This window comes from Schistocerca piceifrons, chromosome 3, assembly GCF_021461385.2.
Source record: "Schistocerca piceifrons isolate TAMUIC-IGC-003096 chromosome 3, iqSchPice1.1, whole genome shotgun sequence".
NCBI lineage: Eukaryota > Metazoa > Arthropoda > Insecta > Orthoptera > Acrididae > Schistocerca > Schistocerca piceifrons.
The window spans coordinates 57,393,151-57,409,365 of NC_060140.1; the positions used below are offsets into that span (position 1 = coordinate 57,393,151).

The 16,215-nt window shown below is 46.4% G+C and overlaps 1 protein-coding gene across 1 annotated transcript in view; it reads left to right on the forward strand.

Moving 5' to 3' along the window:
• The first annotated feature begins 1,563 nt into the window (after positions 1–1,563).
• LOC124788385 (calcitonin gene-related peptide type 1 receptor) overlaps positions 1,564–16,215 on the forward strand; it is a 299,112-nt gene continuing 284,460 nt past the window's right edge. The window contains exon 1 of the mRNA XM_047255651.1: positions 1,564–1,678. Coding sequence (XP_047111607.1) covers positions 1,564–1,678 — 115 coding nt within the window. The remainder of the gene's footprint in view (positions 1,679–16,215) is intronic.

Genomic DNA, 16,215 nt, shown 5'->3' on the forward strand with positions numbered 1-16,215 from the left:
ACCGCCTGTGGGACGCGTTTGGAAGACTGCGTCACGTCCTCATGCATAAACGACCTCTGAACTACGCTGACGCAGGAATGGAAAGCCCTTCGACGAGGACTCCTTCCCAACCTTGTCGCTAGCATGGGAGTTCTTTGAAGAGCACCCATTGCCATTCGTAATGGTAACACACCCTATTATGAACCATGTCCAGTCTTCCGTAATGTCCAGAGGATCGTCGTGAACCGCGGTGACAACAGAGTAGCTTTTGTCCTCGTATAAAAGTCTCATTTCTATTCAACTCCTTGCGTATATATTTCTGTTACCTTCTGCGCTATACTGTAGCATCTCTTTCCCAGTGCGGCCCATGTTACATCGAGCTGTATTAATTGGTCATGAAACATCATACGAAAGTCACTTATGTCTTTAAATTTTGTAGACCATTGTTGTTTTCTATGCCACGAAACGAACAGCTGCCATGTTAGATTATATCTGAACAGAGCGAAAATAGCTACATCAATTTGTTGAGTACTGACATACGCCACACATTTGTTTGTACACTTTACTGGCATATGTTCATTGAAACTGACTCGGAAGTAGAGGTCGCATACGCGCTTGACCAGGAGAAAGCTGCTTGCGAGAAAAAAAAAAAAAAAAAAAAAAAAAAAACATGAAATATAGTACATGGTAGTTCGAGTGGGGAGAATGAAATCCAAGTTAAACGTCAGCGTCCGACATTAGATTTCGCTGTTGTCTGTACCTTCTCTTAAAATTAGGGAATGGAAAATTATCGATGATGGGTTTGTTGGCTGGAGATGCTGAGCTTGCTGGACTGCTTCGAATGATTTGTCAGCAGTAGGGCATGCACTGGTACTTGACTCATCGGATTTCTCCTCTTGTCATCATTATTTACAATACAGACTCCATCCTAATCTATAGATGCAGCCATCATAGCCATCCACTTTAAAAGCGTCGTTGAAGAGCACTGCTGGGTATTGCTAATTTGTGTATGCTGGTTTCACGTTGCTTCATTATAATTATTGCACGCGGTTTTTGTATGCAGAGTGTCATTATATTAAGAACACCTGAGTGTCTAACAAAATTCCATTCGGTACGTTCTTCATCGGGCACACATATGGTAAATTCATTTCATCTCAGCGGTTCTGTACAGGAAGGTGTTTGAATATCCCAGTTCTTCAAAATTATTAGTTCGTGTACATTCAGGAAAGGGAGAATTGTATATTTTATTATCTGACGTTGATCTTCACTTGTGATGCGTTGTCTGAGCGAATTGCAACCATTCTGTATCAAACAACATACATGATCAACTGTCATTGATGATGGTGACTGAATGCCAAGTATAGTGTTTGAGATGAGCAACTTATGGGAACTGTCGCATCACCTACTATTCATGTGATTTACGATGCCTTGTTGGACAAAACCCAGAAGTAGACACTATTTCAGCCACAGATTTGCTATTAACTCACGTGCCACCTAAATTGATCACGGTATGCCATGGTGTTACGTACAGAAGACGTCGCACTGAGTTAAGTAGTAACGCTGCGCTGTTTGTTTCAGTCGGTGATGGTGGGCGTGAACGGCAGCTTCCAGCAGGACTCGGCGCTGGAGTGGGAGCTGGTGCAGCGGAGGCTCCAGTGCGAGCAGCGCCTCGCGGCCAGCCGCAACGTCACACCTGCCGGTGAGTGCGTCGAGTGGCTTACGGCGTCCGCTCTTCCTCGTAGAAGCTCCAGGGAGTGTGACAAATGTACTTCACGTGAATCCTACGTCGTCAGATCCATCGCTCGCGCTTGTAGGTGCAATGTAAACACGGAAAGTGTTGTTTGTCACAGAGATAAATTCACCATGAGTTCACCGACAACAAAGACCCACCCACACATAGCACATTGCATACCTACATACCCATGCGCAAAGCTTATATGTTTTATCTGCAACAATGGAGAAAAATACATTAAAACAGCTACAATACCCCAGCCTGACCCAGGTTTACGGGAGGCTTCCTGGTCATTAGGCGAATGCCGGAATCGGAAACCCCGTCCCAGTCATTCCTAATAGTGACTCCCATGGTTTCACATGAACATGCTGAGATATTTGAAACAAAAATGGACACAGGAAAAAAAAAGAAAGGAAAACAGACTGCCGCGGTCCTACGAGTCGAGAACGATAGTCGTAACAGGAACTGAGTGGGTGCTGAACAAAAAGGAACATGTTCTAGCTAATGCCTATGATGTGCTCATAAACAAAATGAAAATTGAGGTGAAGGTAAGTGCAGTTAGCAAATATACTGGGTATCTTAATCGCAAATTATCGTACATCTGTTTTAGAGATGAATGAGCTGGCTCTGAGCACTGTGGGACTTAACTTCTGAGGTCATCAGTCCTCTAGAACTTAGAACTACTTAAACCTAACTAACCTAAGGACATCACATGCATCCATGCCCGAGGCAGGATTCGAACCTGCGACCGTAGCGGTCGCGCGGTTCCAGACTGTAGCGCCTAGAACCGCTCGGCCACTCAGGCCGGCGATGAATGAGCTATCTATCTCGGTAATAGAATAGATAAAGAAGGTACCTCACAAGTCTTTATGTAATAGTAAACTGCTGATAACGTGAATAAATAAGAGTATAAACTTAAAAAGCAGAAATTTATAAAATGTTATGATAGGACCTATGGATTTGTGTGAAGCCTGAATACAGGAGAAAGCAGTAACGAAACGAATATATCGATGTATATACATGAGATCGCACTATGATTTTTATGTATCATGACGTTGTATTTGAAATAACCTCTTTGCCTTAATTTTACGGCACGCTGTATTACAATGAAGTGTTTCTTTTTCTCAGGCGAACCAGGTCATAACATTATTCCCTAAGGCATCTAGGAACACGAATCATCAAAATAGAGGTATGTTGTTTGCCTCGAAAGTTTCAATGTCACGAGGCATAAACGTTACTGGAAGCCCATACTAAATATACTCGTCATGTTTACTAAGAGTTGAAACACTGATACAAATACGCATGAAAGATTTGAGTTGTCTGATCTATATGTTAACTCCTAGTCTTTATGACCAGCGCAGTACCAACTGTTATGCATAAAATTTGTGTTGAGCAGGAGAGAGCCTCTTGAAAACCAATTTACAATAATTTTTACACCTTTCTTATCATTTCTACTGTGTCAGCGTGCCTATTACTGAGGTTACAATAAGACGGATAATCTTTTACCCAGATTTCACGCGACAAGTGAATCGGGAATATTTCATGAAACTCGTTTACCTGTTATATATTAAACTAATTATTCGATTGTATGACAAACCATGTCGGAAATTGGGGAAGCCTGTTAATGATTCCTTCCACTTATTACCTTTCCTCCCTTCATCGCATAATCGAAGGAAATACTAATTCTGTTTATTTTTAAAAAATCTGGAAATAATAAGTCACTGTTATAACAGCTGTGTGCCGTTTTGAACGTATCATATCATATTAGAACTAGTTTTATTTTATTAAATTACGTTCAGGTGAGATACGTGTGCCAGAGATAACAAATGTACCACAAGTACTGACATCTCCTGTGGCTGGTGACTGCTGCACAGGAAGTACAGCATCCATCATCACTCTCTCATTTAACTGTGAGTGTCGTCTTAGTGGTAGTGCGAGGTGCCCCGTACACAGGAGATAAGGACCAGAGAGAACTCAAAGCATTACACTCCCAACCAAAAAGTTTGTGGTATTTTCTGCCCTTGAAACTGAAACTGAGCTAGTGAGATTCATTATGACTGTTGGAAAATCTCTAGTGTCCCGTGTCAAGGAGATTCAAACGTATGGCGGCCCCCCTGCGGGTCCAGGGTAAGAATAGGCCCGAGGTATTCCTGCCTGTCGTAAGACGCGACTAAAAGGAGTTTCAACCGTTTCGGCCTTCCATGTGATGGTCCCCCTTGGGGTTTGTCCTCCATTTTCCAAAATTCTACAGAAGTACGAGCCTTTTGGGGAAGGACGCCTTACGTGGTGTACCACTGGTCCTCAGTGCACTAAGATCTTGGCACTCAGCATTGTACTGGCGTTGTAACCATACCCACTATTCCTCAAATTGGGCCTAAACGCCTGATGGGTTGTACAAGTTACGCCCATAGTGCGCCCCCATCTGCACCTACGATCATGATGGACTTTCCATGGCACCAGAAATCCAGCAGGGTACCCAGCCCGTTGTGGTGGGGTCGTCATGTACCCTCTAGGTTGTAGCCCCCTGACAACACAGGGATCATACTGCCGATACCTGAGCTGCACCCTCCCCACATCGGCCAAGGAGTAGATGCCCGTCTCCTTGGGGCATCAGGACTCCCGGCAACGGTCATCCTGCCAGGTGGCCCTTGCTGAGGCTGGGTGACGCCCATGGGGAGAGCCCCTGGTCGGAGTGGGTGGTATCGGGGCGGACGTATCGCAGATGAAACGTCAACACGTATCAGGTCGCTCTGTGGCTGAGTGTTTCAAAAGGAAAGGTACTGTCTCTAGTTCTGGTTCTCCTGCCCTTTCCCCCTTGGCCACTCCCTGGGAGGAGGGACAGGCCCGCCGGCTTGGGGCGAAGTACTTCCCCCGCTATTTGGTCTGTTCTCGAAACGATGGGGGGACGTTCGCCCCCTCCAAGCCCATGTTCTTTGCTCAGCACATTGAGGACAACTTCGGGGAAATCGAGGCTCTCAGTAAGATGCGTTCGGGGTCCGTTCTTATAAAGACCACCTCCGCCACACAGTCGGCGGCGCTCCAGGCGTGCGACCGCCTAGGGGACATCCCAGTGTCCATTGTCCCGCATTTGGCACTAAATAGGACGCAGGGGGTTATTTTTCATCGGGACCTCCTGCTGCAATCTGATGAGGAGCTCAGGGCCAACCTGGAGCGCTGAGGCGTGCATTTCGTCCGGCGAGTACAGCGCGGCCCCAAAGACCGTCGCATCGACACCAGGGCCTTTATCCTCGCCTTCGAGGGGGACGTTCTCCCGGAGAAGGTAAAGGTGATGTGCTACCGGTGCGATGTGCGCCCTTACGTCCCACCTCCTTTGCGCTGTTTTCGGTGTTTGTGCTTTGGGCACATGTCGTCACGGAGTGAGGCTGAGCCCCTTTGTGGCGATTGTGGATGTCCTCTTCGTGAGGAACATACATGCACCCCACCACCTCGGTGCGTTAATTGTCCTGGCATCCACTTGCCTAGATCCTCAGACTGCCCCGCATATCAGAAGGAGAAGAAGATACAAGAACTCAAAACTTTGGATCGTCTCTCTTATTCTGAGGCCAGGAAGAAGTATGACCGCCTCCATCCCGTGCCGTTGACCACTTCATTTGCCTCAGTTGTGTCCACTCCTTCCGCGGTATCCTCACCCCTATCCTGTCCCCCCTCTGCCTCCTCCCCCAATCCGGGGTCTCTGCCTCCACCTCCCAAATCCCTCCCTTCCAAATCCTCCTCCCTCGTGGCCCCGCCCCCTCTGCCCCGGGGGCCACCCTTCCTTCTCCTCCCCCCCCCCCCCCCCGCCGCCTGAGAAGCGATCCTCTTCTCAGGCGTCCATCAGGGAAACGTTCTGGACCCCAGCTTCTGAGGTCCGGCGTTCCAAAACGGACCCCACGCGTGAGGACCTTCTTCGGGTCCAGCCCACCATCCCTGTGCCTCCTCGGACTTCCAAGAAGGCCTCCAAGAAGAAGTCTCTATCCCCCTCCCCACCCTGGCGCGTTTCGTCTGACACTCCATCCGCGAGTCCCTGCTCCCGGCCGTCCTCAGTTTCGCCAGGACGCTCTGCTGCCAGGCGAATGCAAATGCAAATGATGCTGCCCTCCTACACCACCAGGGACAGCGGCCGCAGCTGGCGACGACTCGATGGAACAGGATCCGCCTCCCACCGGTTGTAGCGTTGTTCCCTCGAAACCTGGCCCTCCACGGCCGTCGAGGTGACCAGCTCTTCCCCCGTCTCGTTCCCCCTCTTTTTTGACTAGCGATGGCCTTGTTACATTGGAACATAAGAGGTATTCGATCTAATCAGGAGGAATTACAACTGCTCCTCCGCCTGCACTGTCCGCTCTTCCTTGGTCTCCAGGAAACCAAGTTGCACCCGACTGACCGTATTGCCTTTACCCACTATACCTCTGAGCGGTATGACCTCACCCCTGTGGACGGTATCCCAGCTCATGGTGGGGTCATGTTGCTCGTTCAGGACGATGTCTATTACCATCCCATTCCATTGACCACCCCACTCCAAGCAATAGCTGTCTGTATTACTCTTTCTACTTTTACTTTTTCAGTTTGTACCATCTACACTCCATCGTTATCCGCTGTTAGTCGGGCTGACATGATGCATCTGATTGTTCAGCTTCCCCTGCCGTTTTTATTGTTTGGCGACTTCAATGCCCATCATTTCCTTTGGGGCTCTCCTGCATCCTGTCAAAGAGGCTCACTCTTGGCGGATGTCTTCAACCATCTCAATCTTGTCTGGCTCAATACTGGCGCCCCGACTTTCCTCTCGGACTCTACTCATACCTACTCCCACTTGGACCTCTCGATCTGTTCTACCACACTTGCCCGTCGGTTCGAGTGGTATGTCCATTCTGACACCCATTCGAGCGACCACTTCCCCTGTGTCATTCGTCTCCTGCACCACACCCCATCCCCACGTCCTTCGAGCTGGAACATACCGAAAGCTGACTGGGGACCTTACTCCTCCCTGGCGACCTTTCCGGACCACGATTTTCTCAGTTGTGACAGTCAGGTCGACTACCTCACGGCTGATATCATCAATGCTGCCGAACGTTCCATTCCTCATACTACCTCTTCTTCACGTCGCGTTTCCGTCCCCTGGTGGAACGAGGCTTGTAGAGACGCTATCCGTGCTCGTCGACGTGCTTTACGCACCTTTCGCCGCCATCCTACTTTGGCGATTTGTATTGGATACAAACGACTCCGAGCGCAATGCCGTAGAGTCATCAAAGACAGCAAAAAAGCTTGTTGGGCCTCTTTCACCAGCTCCTTTAACAGTTTTACTACCTCTTCTGTCGTATGGGGTGGCCTGCGCCGGCTGTCGGGTATTGAGGCCCACTCCTCGGTACCTGGCCTGACCTCAGGTAATGAGGTCCTTGTTGATCCTGTGGCTGTCTCCAACGCCTTCGGCCGGTTTCTCGCGGAGGTTTCAAGCTCCGCCCATTACCACCCTGCCTTCCTTCCCAGGAAAGAGGCAGAAGAGGCCCGGCGACCTTCCTTCCACTCACTGAATTTGGAAACTTATAATGCCCCCTTTACTATGCGGGAACTCGAACGTGCGCTTGCACTGTCCCGGTCCTCTGCTCCGGGGCCAGATGCCATTCACGTTCAGATGCTGGCACACCTTTCTTCGGCGGGCAAAAGCTTCCTTCTTCGTACCTACAATCACGTCTGAACCGAAGGTCAGGTCCCCATGCGTTGGCGTGACGCCGTCGTTGTTCCTATACCCAAACCCTGGAAGGATAGACACCTTCCTTCTAGTTACCGCCCCATTTCTCTTACAAGCTGTGTCTGTAAGGTGATGGAGCGCATGGTTAATGCTCGGTTAGTCTGGATTCATGAATCTCGACGGCTACTTACCAATGTCCAATGCGGCTTTCGTCGCCGCCGCTTCGCTGTTGACCACCTTGTGACCTTGTCGACATTCATCATGAACAACTTTTTGCGAAGGCGCCAAACGGTAGCCATGTTCTTCGATTTGGAGAAGGCTTATGATACCTGTTGGAGAGGAGGTATCCTCCGCACTATGCACAGGTGGGGCCTACGCGGTCGCTTGCCCCTTTTTATTGATTCCTTTTTAACGGATCGAAAGTTTAGGGTACGTGTGGGTTCCGTATTGTCCGACGTCTTCCTCCAGGAGAACGGAGTGCCTCAGGGCTCCATCTTGAGCGTAGCCCTTTTTGCCATCGCGATCAATCCTATTATTGATTGCATTCCACCTAATGTCTCAGGCTCTCTCTTTGTCGATGACTTCGCAATCTACTGCAGTGCCCAGAGAACATGCCTCCTGGAGCGCTGCCTTCAGCGTTGTCTAGACAGCCTATACTCATGGAGCGTGGCAAATGGCTTCCGGTTCTCTGAAGAGAAGACGGTTTGTATCAACTTTTGGCGATATAAAGCGTTCCTTCCGCCATCCTTACATCTCGGTCCCGTTGTTCTCCCATTCGTGAGTGGAAACTACTAAGTTTCTGGGGCTCACGTTGGACAGGAAACTGTGTTGGTCTCCGCATGTCTCTTATTTGGTGGCCCGTTGTACACGTTCCCTTAATGTCCTCAGAGTTCTTAGTGGTTCATCTTGGGGAGCGGATCGCACTGTCCTGCTTCGCTTATATCGGTCCATAGTCAGATCGAAGCTGGATTATGGGAGCTTCGTCTACTCGTCTGCTCGGCCATCCCTCTTACGCCGTCTCCTATCCATCCACCATCGGGGGTTACGTCTTGCGACCAGAGCCTTCTACACTAGTCCTGTCGAGAGTCTTTATGCTGAAGCTGCCGAATTACCATTGACCTACCGGCGCGACGTACTGCTGTGTCGTTATGCCTGCTGGCTGTTGTCTATGCCTGACCACCCCTCTTACCAGTCCTTCTTCGCCGATTCTCTCGACCGTCAGTACGGGTTGTATGTGTCTGCCCTGCTGCCCCCCGGAGTCCGCTTCCGTCGCCTGCTTCGACAATTGGATTTTGCCCTCCCTACCACCTTCAGAGAGGGTGAGAGCCCGACACCACCTTGGCTCCAGGCTCCGGTTCATATTTATCTCGACCTCAGATCACTCCCGAAGGAGGGTACTCCGGCTGCAGTGTATTGCTCACGGTTTGTCGAACTTCGTGCCCGACTTGCCGGTCACACCTTTATTTACACCGATGGCTCCAAAACTGACAATGGTGTCGGCTGTGCCTTTGTCGTCGAGGCCGCCACCTTTAAATACCGGCTCCTCGACCAATGTTCCCGCTTTACGGCCGAGCTTTTTGCTATCCATCAGGCCGTTCAGTATGCCCGCCGCCACCGCCATTCATCGTATGTACTCTGCTCTGACTCACTCAGTGCTCTTCAGAGCCTTGGAGCTCCCTATCCGGTCCATCCCTTGGTTCAACGGATACAGCAGTCCCTCCATTCTTTCGCTGATAATGGGTCTCCTGTCAGCTTTCTGTGGGTTCCCAGGCATGTAGAAGTGCCTGGGAATGAGGCTGTGGATGCTGCAGACAAGGCTGCAGTCCTCCTGCCTCGGCCAGCCTCCCATTGTGTCCCGTCATGTGACGTTCGTGGGGATGTTTGTAAGAGGCTTGTGTCGTTGTGGTGGGATGCTTGGTCATCCCTTCAAGGAAACAAGCTCCGGGCAGTAAAATCGCTCCCAACTGCTTGGACAACCTCCTCCCGACCATCTCGGCGAGAGGAGGTCCTTCTGACCAGGTTGCGGATTGGGCATTGCCGGTTTAGCCACCGCTACCTGCTCTCTGGTGACCCAGCCCCGCAGTGCCCTTGTGGTCAGGCATTAACAGTGCGCCATGTTTTATTGTCGTGTCCCCGCTTTAGTCAATCTCGTGTTGTCCTGTCCCTGCCATCTACTTTACCGGATATTTTAGCTGATGACGCTCGAGCAGCTGCTCGTGTTCTGCGTTTTATAGATTTGACTGGCTAGTCCAAAGACATCTAACCTTTTTACTTATTTTATCTGCATCTTTGTCAGGTCTTTCTGGTGTCCCCCCTCCCCTTGAGCTTTGCTAGATTCTATGTGCTCTAACAACAGTGACTGGGCGCTTATGACTTCAGTAGTTGAGCGCCCTTAAACCCCACAAAAAAAAAGGTATGGCGGGTAATAACACCGGTTGTAGAAATGGCAGAAAGGGACGGGATCACTTTGAAAACTCATTGCATATGCCTGCAGGCTGTTTCGGCTGCCATTCAGAGAGCAGGGTGCAATCAACTGCAGATTGTGGAGTATGTTGGGACTACAAACCCCTTTCGTCAAGCTCCGATCTCATACCCCTTAATTCCAGCGACTGACGAAGGACTTCTAGAAGACCGGCGATGCTCACGAAGTTTCAGCGAGGTTCGCAGCAGGCATCATTGCTCCCAGATGATATCATGGCCACGTGAATAAAATGGAAACTCTCATCTGAAGTAGCTCGCTGTGTGTGTGTCAGGTACACAATAGAGGTTTTCTAAATTAGGCCGTTCACTGTCCAGTCCAGACAATGATAGTTGTGTACGATTTAGAGCACTGTCATCCAGGGTCGAGAGTATTAAAGCGCCATTGATCAACTGCCGAAAAAGTAGCAACGGAAGATCAGAGTTTGAATCGCTCCTTAAAAGCAGGAGAATTCACGTAATACTATGTACACAAAGCTGGTAAAAGTCCGAAACTGACAGCACTGTGATTTTCGGAGTCAACTTAAATCTACACCGAAAGGCTAGATTAATGCTAAATTGAGGTGTTGTATTTGTCATCGTAGACAGAATATTCAAATTCACCGAGTTAGAAATTGAAACTGCGTGTGGACATAAACGTACAACTGGATCTTGCTGTCGACCAATAGAATCATCCCCAGATGTAATCTAAAATTTCACACAAAACCTCGGTCCGTTAGCGTCCATGTTAGCCAACCATACCGTCATCATCAGAAGAGGATCCAAACAATCTGCAATCAATTGCGATAATTACAGTTTTATAAGTGATGAGAGTGACAAGAAATCCTGGGAAACAATACTAAATGTCTTTCGTGAAAATTACCCAGAACAGACAGTTCGGAAGCCTGTTCGTAATGGAAATGTATTTGATGTAATGACAAGAAAAAGACCTGTCTTTTTTGAGGACGACCACTATGATACTGGTATCAGTGACCGTAAGGCAGTTATAGCAACAAAGATTACAGAGGTACAATGGGATACTAAAACAATTAGAAAGGTTTATATGCCAGCAATCTAGAGAAAGTAGGAGAAGTATTATTTCTCAGTAAAGAACCTGAAACACGTATTTGATGGGTAGAAACATACAGAAAATCAGTGACTCATTTTTAAGAGAATAATTGCATAGACGCGAGTCTAGTAGAACAGTTCATGAGAGGAATCACCATCCATGGTAAACATTCGCTGGAGGAACTTCTAAAAGAAGTTAAGAGAATAACGCTTGGACCCTAGAGCAACTAAGCAGAATATTATCGAAATATCTCTCATAAAACTCAAAGAAATTCTAGTTACGTGTAGAGACTGTTAGTGGCTCCAAATTTAGTGTCCAGTCACTCATTGATGACACAGAAACTGAAACTGAGGGTAGCAAAGCGATAACAGAAATAGCTAAAATTAAACTCCAGGGCCCGTTCGAATATCTACCAGATTTTATACAGAATTTTCAGCAGGGAAAATCTTTCTTTTAATCATAACACACCGCAGATCCGTAGGACTGTGTCCAATAGTTGGAACGAAGTACAGGGCGGACAGATCTATAAGAAACGTAGCAGCTCTACTGAGAACAATCGTCCAGTACCCTTGACATCCATCTGTTCTAGAAACTTAGAACATATTATAAGCTGAACTGAAATGTGATACCTCAAAATAATGATCTCTTCCAAGCTAGCCAGCTTGGATTCCGAAAATAATGGCCATATGAAACGCAACAAACGCTTTTATAAGATGACGCCATGGCTCAAGGCAGTAGATGCAGTACTTCATGACTTCCGAAAAGCAAATCACTCGCTACTCCAGCTACACATACTAGCGAAAGTACGATCGTGTGAAGTATCAAGTGCAACTTTTTACTTGTTTGAGGATTTCTTGTTAAGGAGGATTCCTCATGTTTCCTTGGATGGAGAGTCACCAACAACTACAGAAGTAATTTCAGGCATGCCACAGGGAACTGTGTTGGCACTTTTGCTGTTCACTTTTCTATATTAACCCTAGAAATGTAACGCGTTTTCCGTAATGCGCATTACCAAGGGGATATTACTTTACGCTCACTGTAAAAAAAAATCTGAAAGGGGAAAAATATGTTAATTGTTGTGGACTTACATTAGCAACCTTCTTTTTAAAGAAGTGCTGATGTGTTACTAACGACCTCAAACTGAAAATGACATTCAATGGGAAAAGTGATATCTACTATGATGTAAATATTTTGGGTGAGCTTAACTGAAAAATTTAAAACACTTCTGCAGTCAGGTAGAAGAATGCAACATTTTCCACAATTTTGGAATAAAGAAAGACTACATTAGAACATTTGCGAAAGGTAGACATAGTCCCACCCCCTCCCTCTCCTGGTATTACGAGCATTAATGACCTTGCGGACAATGTTAATTGAAACCTCAGATTTTTTGCATGTGACGCAGTTATCTGCAGTGAAGTACAGTCGGGATAAAGCTGCACAACTATACAGTCAGATCTTGACAAGGTTTCGAAACGGTGCAACGGTTAGCAACTGGATTAAGTGTTTGGAAATGTAAGATTTTGCACTTCAAAAAGTGGAAAACGTAGTGCCCTGCGACCGTAATGTGAATGAGTCACAGTTGTAATCAGGCTACTGATACAAATACCTGGTACAAATATATGTATGGATATGAGGTGGAATAACCACATAGGCTCAGCTCAGTCTTAAGTAAAGCAGGTGGATGTTCTGATACGTCTTAGAATCTTGAGGAAATGCGGTCATTTCACAAAGAGATTCAAAGTAGTAAAGGATAAAGCGATTAGTCGCAATGATGTTTATTTCACAGCTATTTTTCGTGCAGAAAAGTGTAAGTTAAAACATTGAAAACGCTTGTACTCGTATATGCTCATAGTTCCAACTGGACTGCATGTCAGACGTTGAGTTCACACTCCCTACGGAATCAGACCTCACAAAGACGCTGGTTAGGTGTGTGGTACCCGTAGCAAATAGGGCTAACGAGGGATACTGACAGAGAAGAAAAGCACAAATGGTCACAGGATTGTCTGAACCTTGGGAGAGCGTCACGGACGTGCTGAAAAACTGAGCTGGCTGGCGCTTGAAGAAAGACGCAAGCTGTCTCATGAAAACAAAGTTCGAAGAACCAGTCGTGAGTAAAAAAACTAGAAACAGCCCCCTACGTTTATCAAACGCGCCAAGGGCGTTTAAACATTCCATCTGCCCTCTAAGTGAACGGAACGGCAATAAGCCTTAATAAGTACTTCAGTCCGAAGTTGTCTCTCAGACACACTTCACAGTTTCTCGCAATATGCAGATTTATTTACTAATGATGCCGATGTGTCAGATCTTTAAAATTTAAAAATACCTCCCTGGAGATAGTCCCTCGCAACACCATTTGAAACTGTGATTGCAATACTTACGTCACTCACTTCACGGCGTAAGAAACTCCTCCGTAAGGTATCGAATATCCTTGTTTTGTTTTGAGTCAAGCGGCTACACTGGCGGCAACTAATTTCATTTCATCTTCTACTAGGGTCGAGAGCCCGATGTGAAATAGCCGAGTCAAGAGCGGTCGATCCACGTGGCGGGCTACAACACAAGGCTTTCTCTTTCAGTTGAGTGTTCGGGAGAACTAGCGTAGGAAAGGAAAAAGGAAATCGTGATTTGGTCGTTCGTGATGGGACTGCATTTGGTATGAACCTGTGCCCGTCGACGACTAGTGTTATGCGTCATCAGGTATAGCTTCCTAGACAGGTCAGGGCGAAATGTGAACACACTGCCTAACAGTGCAAGCAGTAATAGGTTATCCTAGACTTTAACGGGTAGTAAACGATAAGTGTTAATAACGTGCCACAATGACGTAGGAGAAGCGAAGACAGACACTTTGATATAAAACACTTGTGATCTATTAAGCCGGGAAACGAAGTCAAATTGAAATAAATAAACAACTACCGTCTGGAGAACAACTTTCTATTTCCGTAACTTCACGTCTATGGTCACAAATCTTGTGTCATCACATTACCGGTTTCGGCGTATAATGAACATTTTCAGATCTGTTTTATAAAAACATGTTCTAATATACTAGAGCCACAGTGACATCGTAAAATGGTAAACACAAAATCTGCGCCAGCATTGTCAAATGTATGTAAATAATGGTATATACAAGAGTCATCCCGTCAAAACACTACTGTCCAAAGAAAAATTTGCTTTGAACAGTAGTGTTGCTGGCGCTGATTTTGTGTTTTAGCATTTGGCGATGTCACCATGGCCTTAGTATATTAGGACATGTGTTTATAAAACAGATATGAAGATGGTCATTAAAGGCCTAAACCGGTAATGTGATGACACAAAATTTGTGACAACAGACGTGAAGTAAAGGAAATTTATTCTATATTCGGGTCACTGTTCAATTCACGACTATGTCGCAAATTGTGTATCTATTTACGACTAGCAGTTCCAGTCTGCGTTGCGAATCACTTTCAGATGGTTGAAATGGCTCTGAGCACTATGGGACTTAACATCTGAGGTCATCAGTCCCCTAGACTTAGAACTACTTAAACCTAACTAACATAAGGACATCACACACATCCACGCCCGAGGCAGGATTCGAACCGGCGACCGTAGCAGCAGCGCGGTTCCGGACTGAAGCGCCTAAAACCGCTTGGCCACAACGACCGGCTCACTTTCAGATCTGGCGCCACAAAGGCACTATGCGACACCAGACCAGAAGATGAACTGGAACGCAGACTGAAACCGTTAGTCGGTAGAAAAAAACTTGCAGTCAGACGGCGGTTATTTATTATAACAAAAAAGATCCATAAGACATGACGTGAATTACGGAACTACAAACTGGTCATCAACGGGGACATAAGTTACAGCGCATGCGTGCCGTCCGAGATTTAGGCTGCATTCGTCAATGAGTATTGAAAACCTAATATTCTAGGATTTACAAAATTTACCTCAAAATTTTGTTAATTTTAACACTGTAAAATTAACAATTAAATCGTTTTCTTTTCTTACATTTTTCCCTTAGAGAGAACTGCATTTGTAAGAATTAAGTTTCGATCGGATTGGAAACGTAATTACTGTTAGCATAACTTGCTTAAAAGTATTTTTATTTCATTATCCTTACCGCAAAAGTTAACGTAATAATGTCAACGAATGTCAATAGTTTAAGGGGTGGCAGGGTATTAAAAATCTCACTCTGTATTTGGGCGATCAATTTGAGATTGTGTCCGGGTTGATGGACAAGCGTCACACATTAAATTGTTCGTCTCGACCTCTACTACGAGGTGTGTTTGAAAAGTTTGGTGAATGGTCTTAGAAAATGAAGAAAACAAGAGCTACAAACATAATACCATTATTAGCCTTCAAAGTAATCACCATCAGCTACAACTCACTTCTGACGTCGCTTGTAAAGCTATCAGAATCACTTCTTGCCGTTATGCTCGAAGCAACGTTGTCACATGCAGCGTCCGCGAAGCTGAAGCCTTTCCAGAATTGATTTAAAGCGGAGAAACAAATTGAAATCTGCCGGCGGAAAATATGGAAAATAAACAGGGCGTTAAAGAATTAGACACCTCGTGTTGAGAGAGAAATTTGGACACATAGATGTTGCAGATGTGTAACAATCGTGATCATAGTACTTCGAGTGATTCCAGAAGAAGCGTTTCCAGACAGTTTCCGATGGATTCACTACCGATGGCAGAAGTCTGATATAGCTGATTGCAATTACTTTGCAGGCCAGTAAAGGCATTTTGTTTGTAACTCTAGATTCCTTTGTTTTCTGAAGTAATTGACCGAACTATTCAGACGAACCTCACACATCACTGTGGTACGTTTTAAATAATTACCGTTTACACTCTGCAAAAAGAGATACCCTCTTAACACTGCTTTATTGCCTCAGTACGCTGCAACGAAAAATATTTCTCAATAAAGGATATCGGTTCGATATGTGAGTCGGTGAACACGTTTGTATTCTGTTCAAATGGCTCTGAGCACTATGGGTCTTAACATCTATGGTCATCAGTCCGCTAGAACTTAGAACTACTTGAACCTAACTAACCTAAGGAGATCACACACATCCATGCCCGAGGCGGGATTCGAACCTGCGACCGTAGCGGTCACGCGGTTCCAGACTGAAGCACCTAGAACCGCACGGCTACACCGGCAGGCTTGTATTCTGTATTTCCATCTAGACCTCACAATCAAATAGTTGGCCTAAGACTCTCCAGTGAGACATTATATACGAGGCGACCAAAAAGTTTCCTTTCGAAGGTCGCATAGTGCAGAATCAGCAATCCAAAGAGGCAAAACCGCCGTGAGCTTTTGGCAATC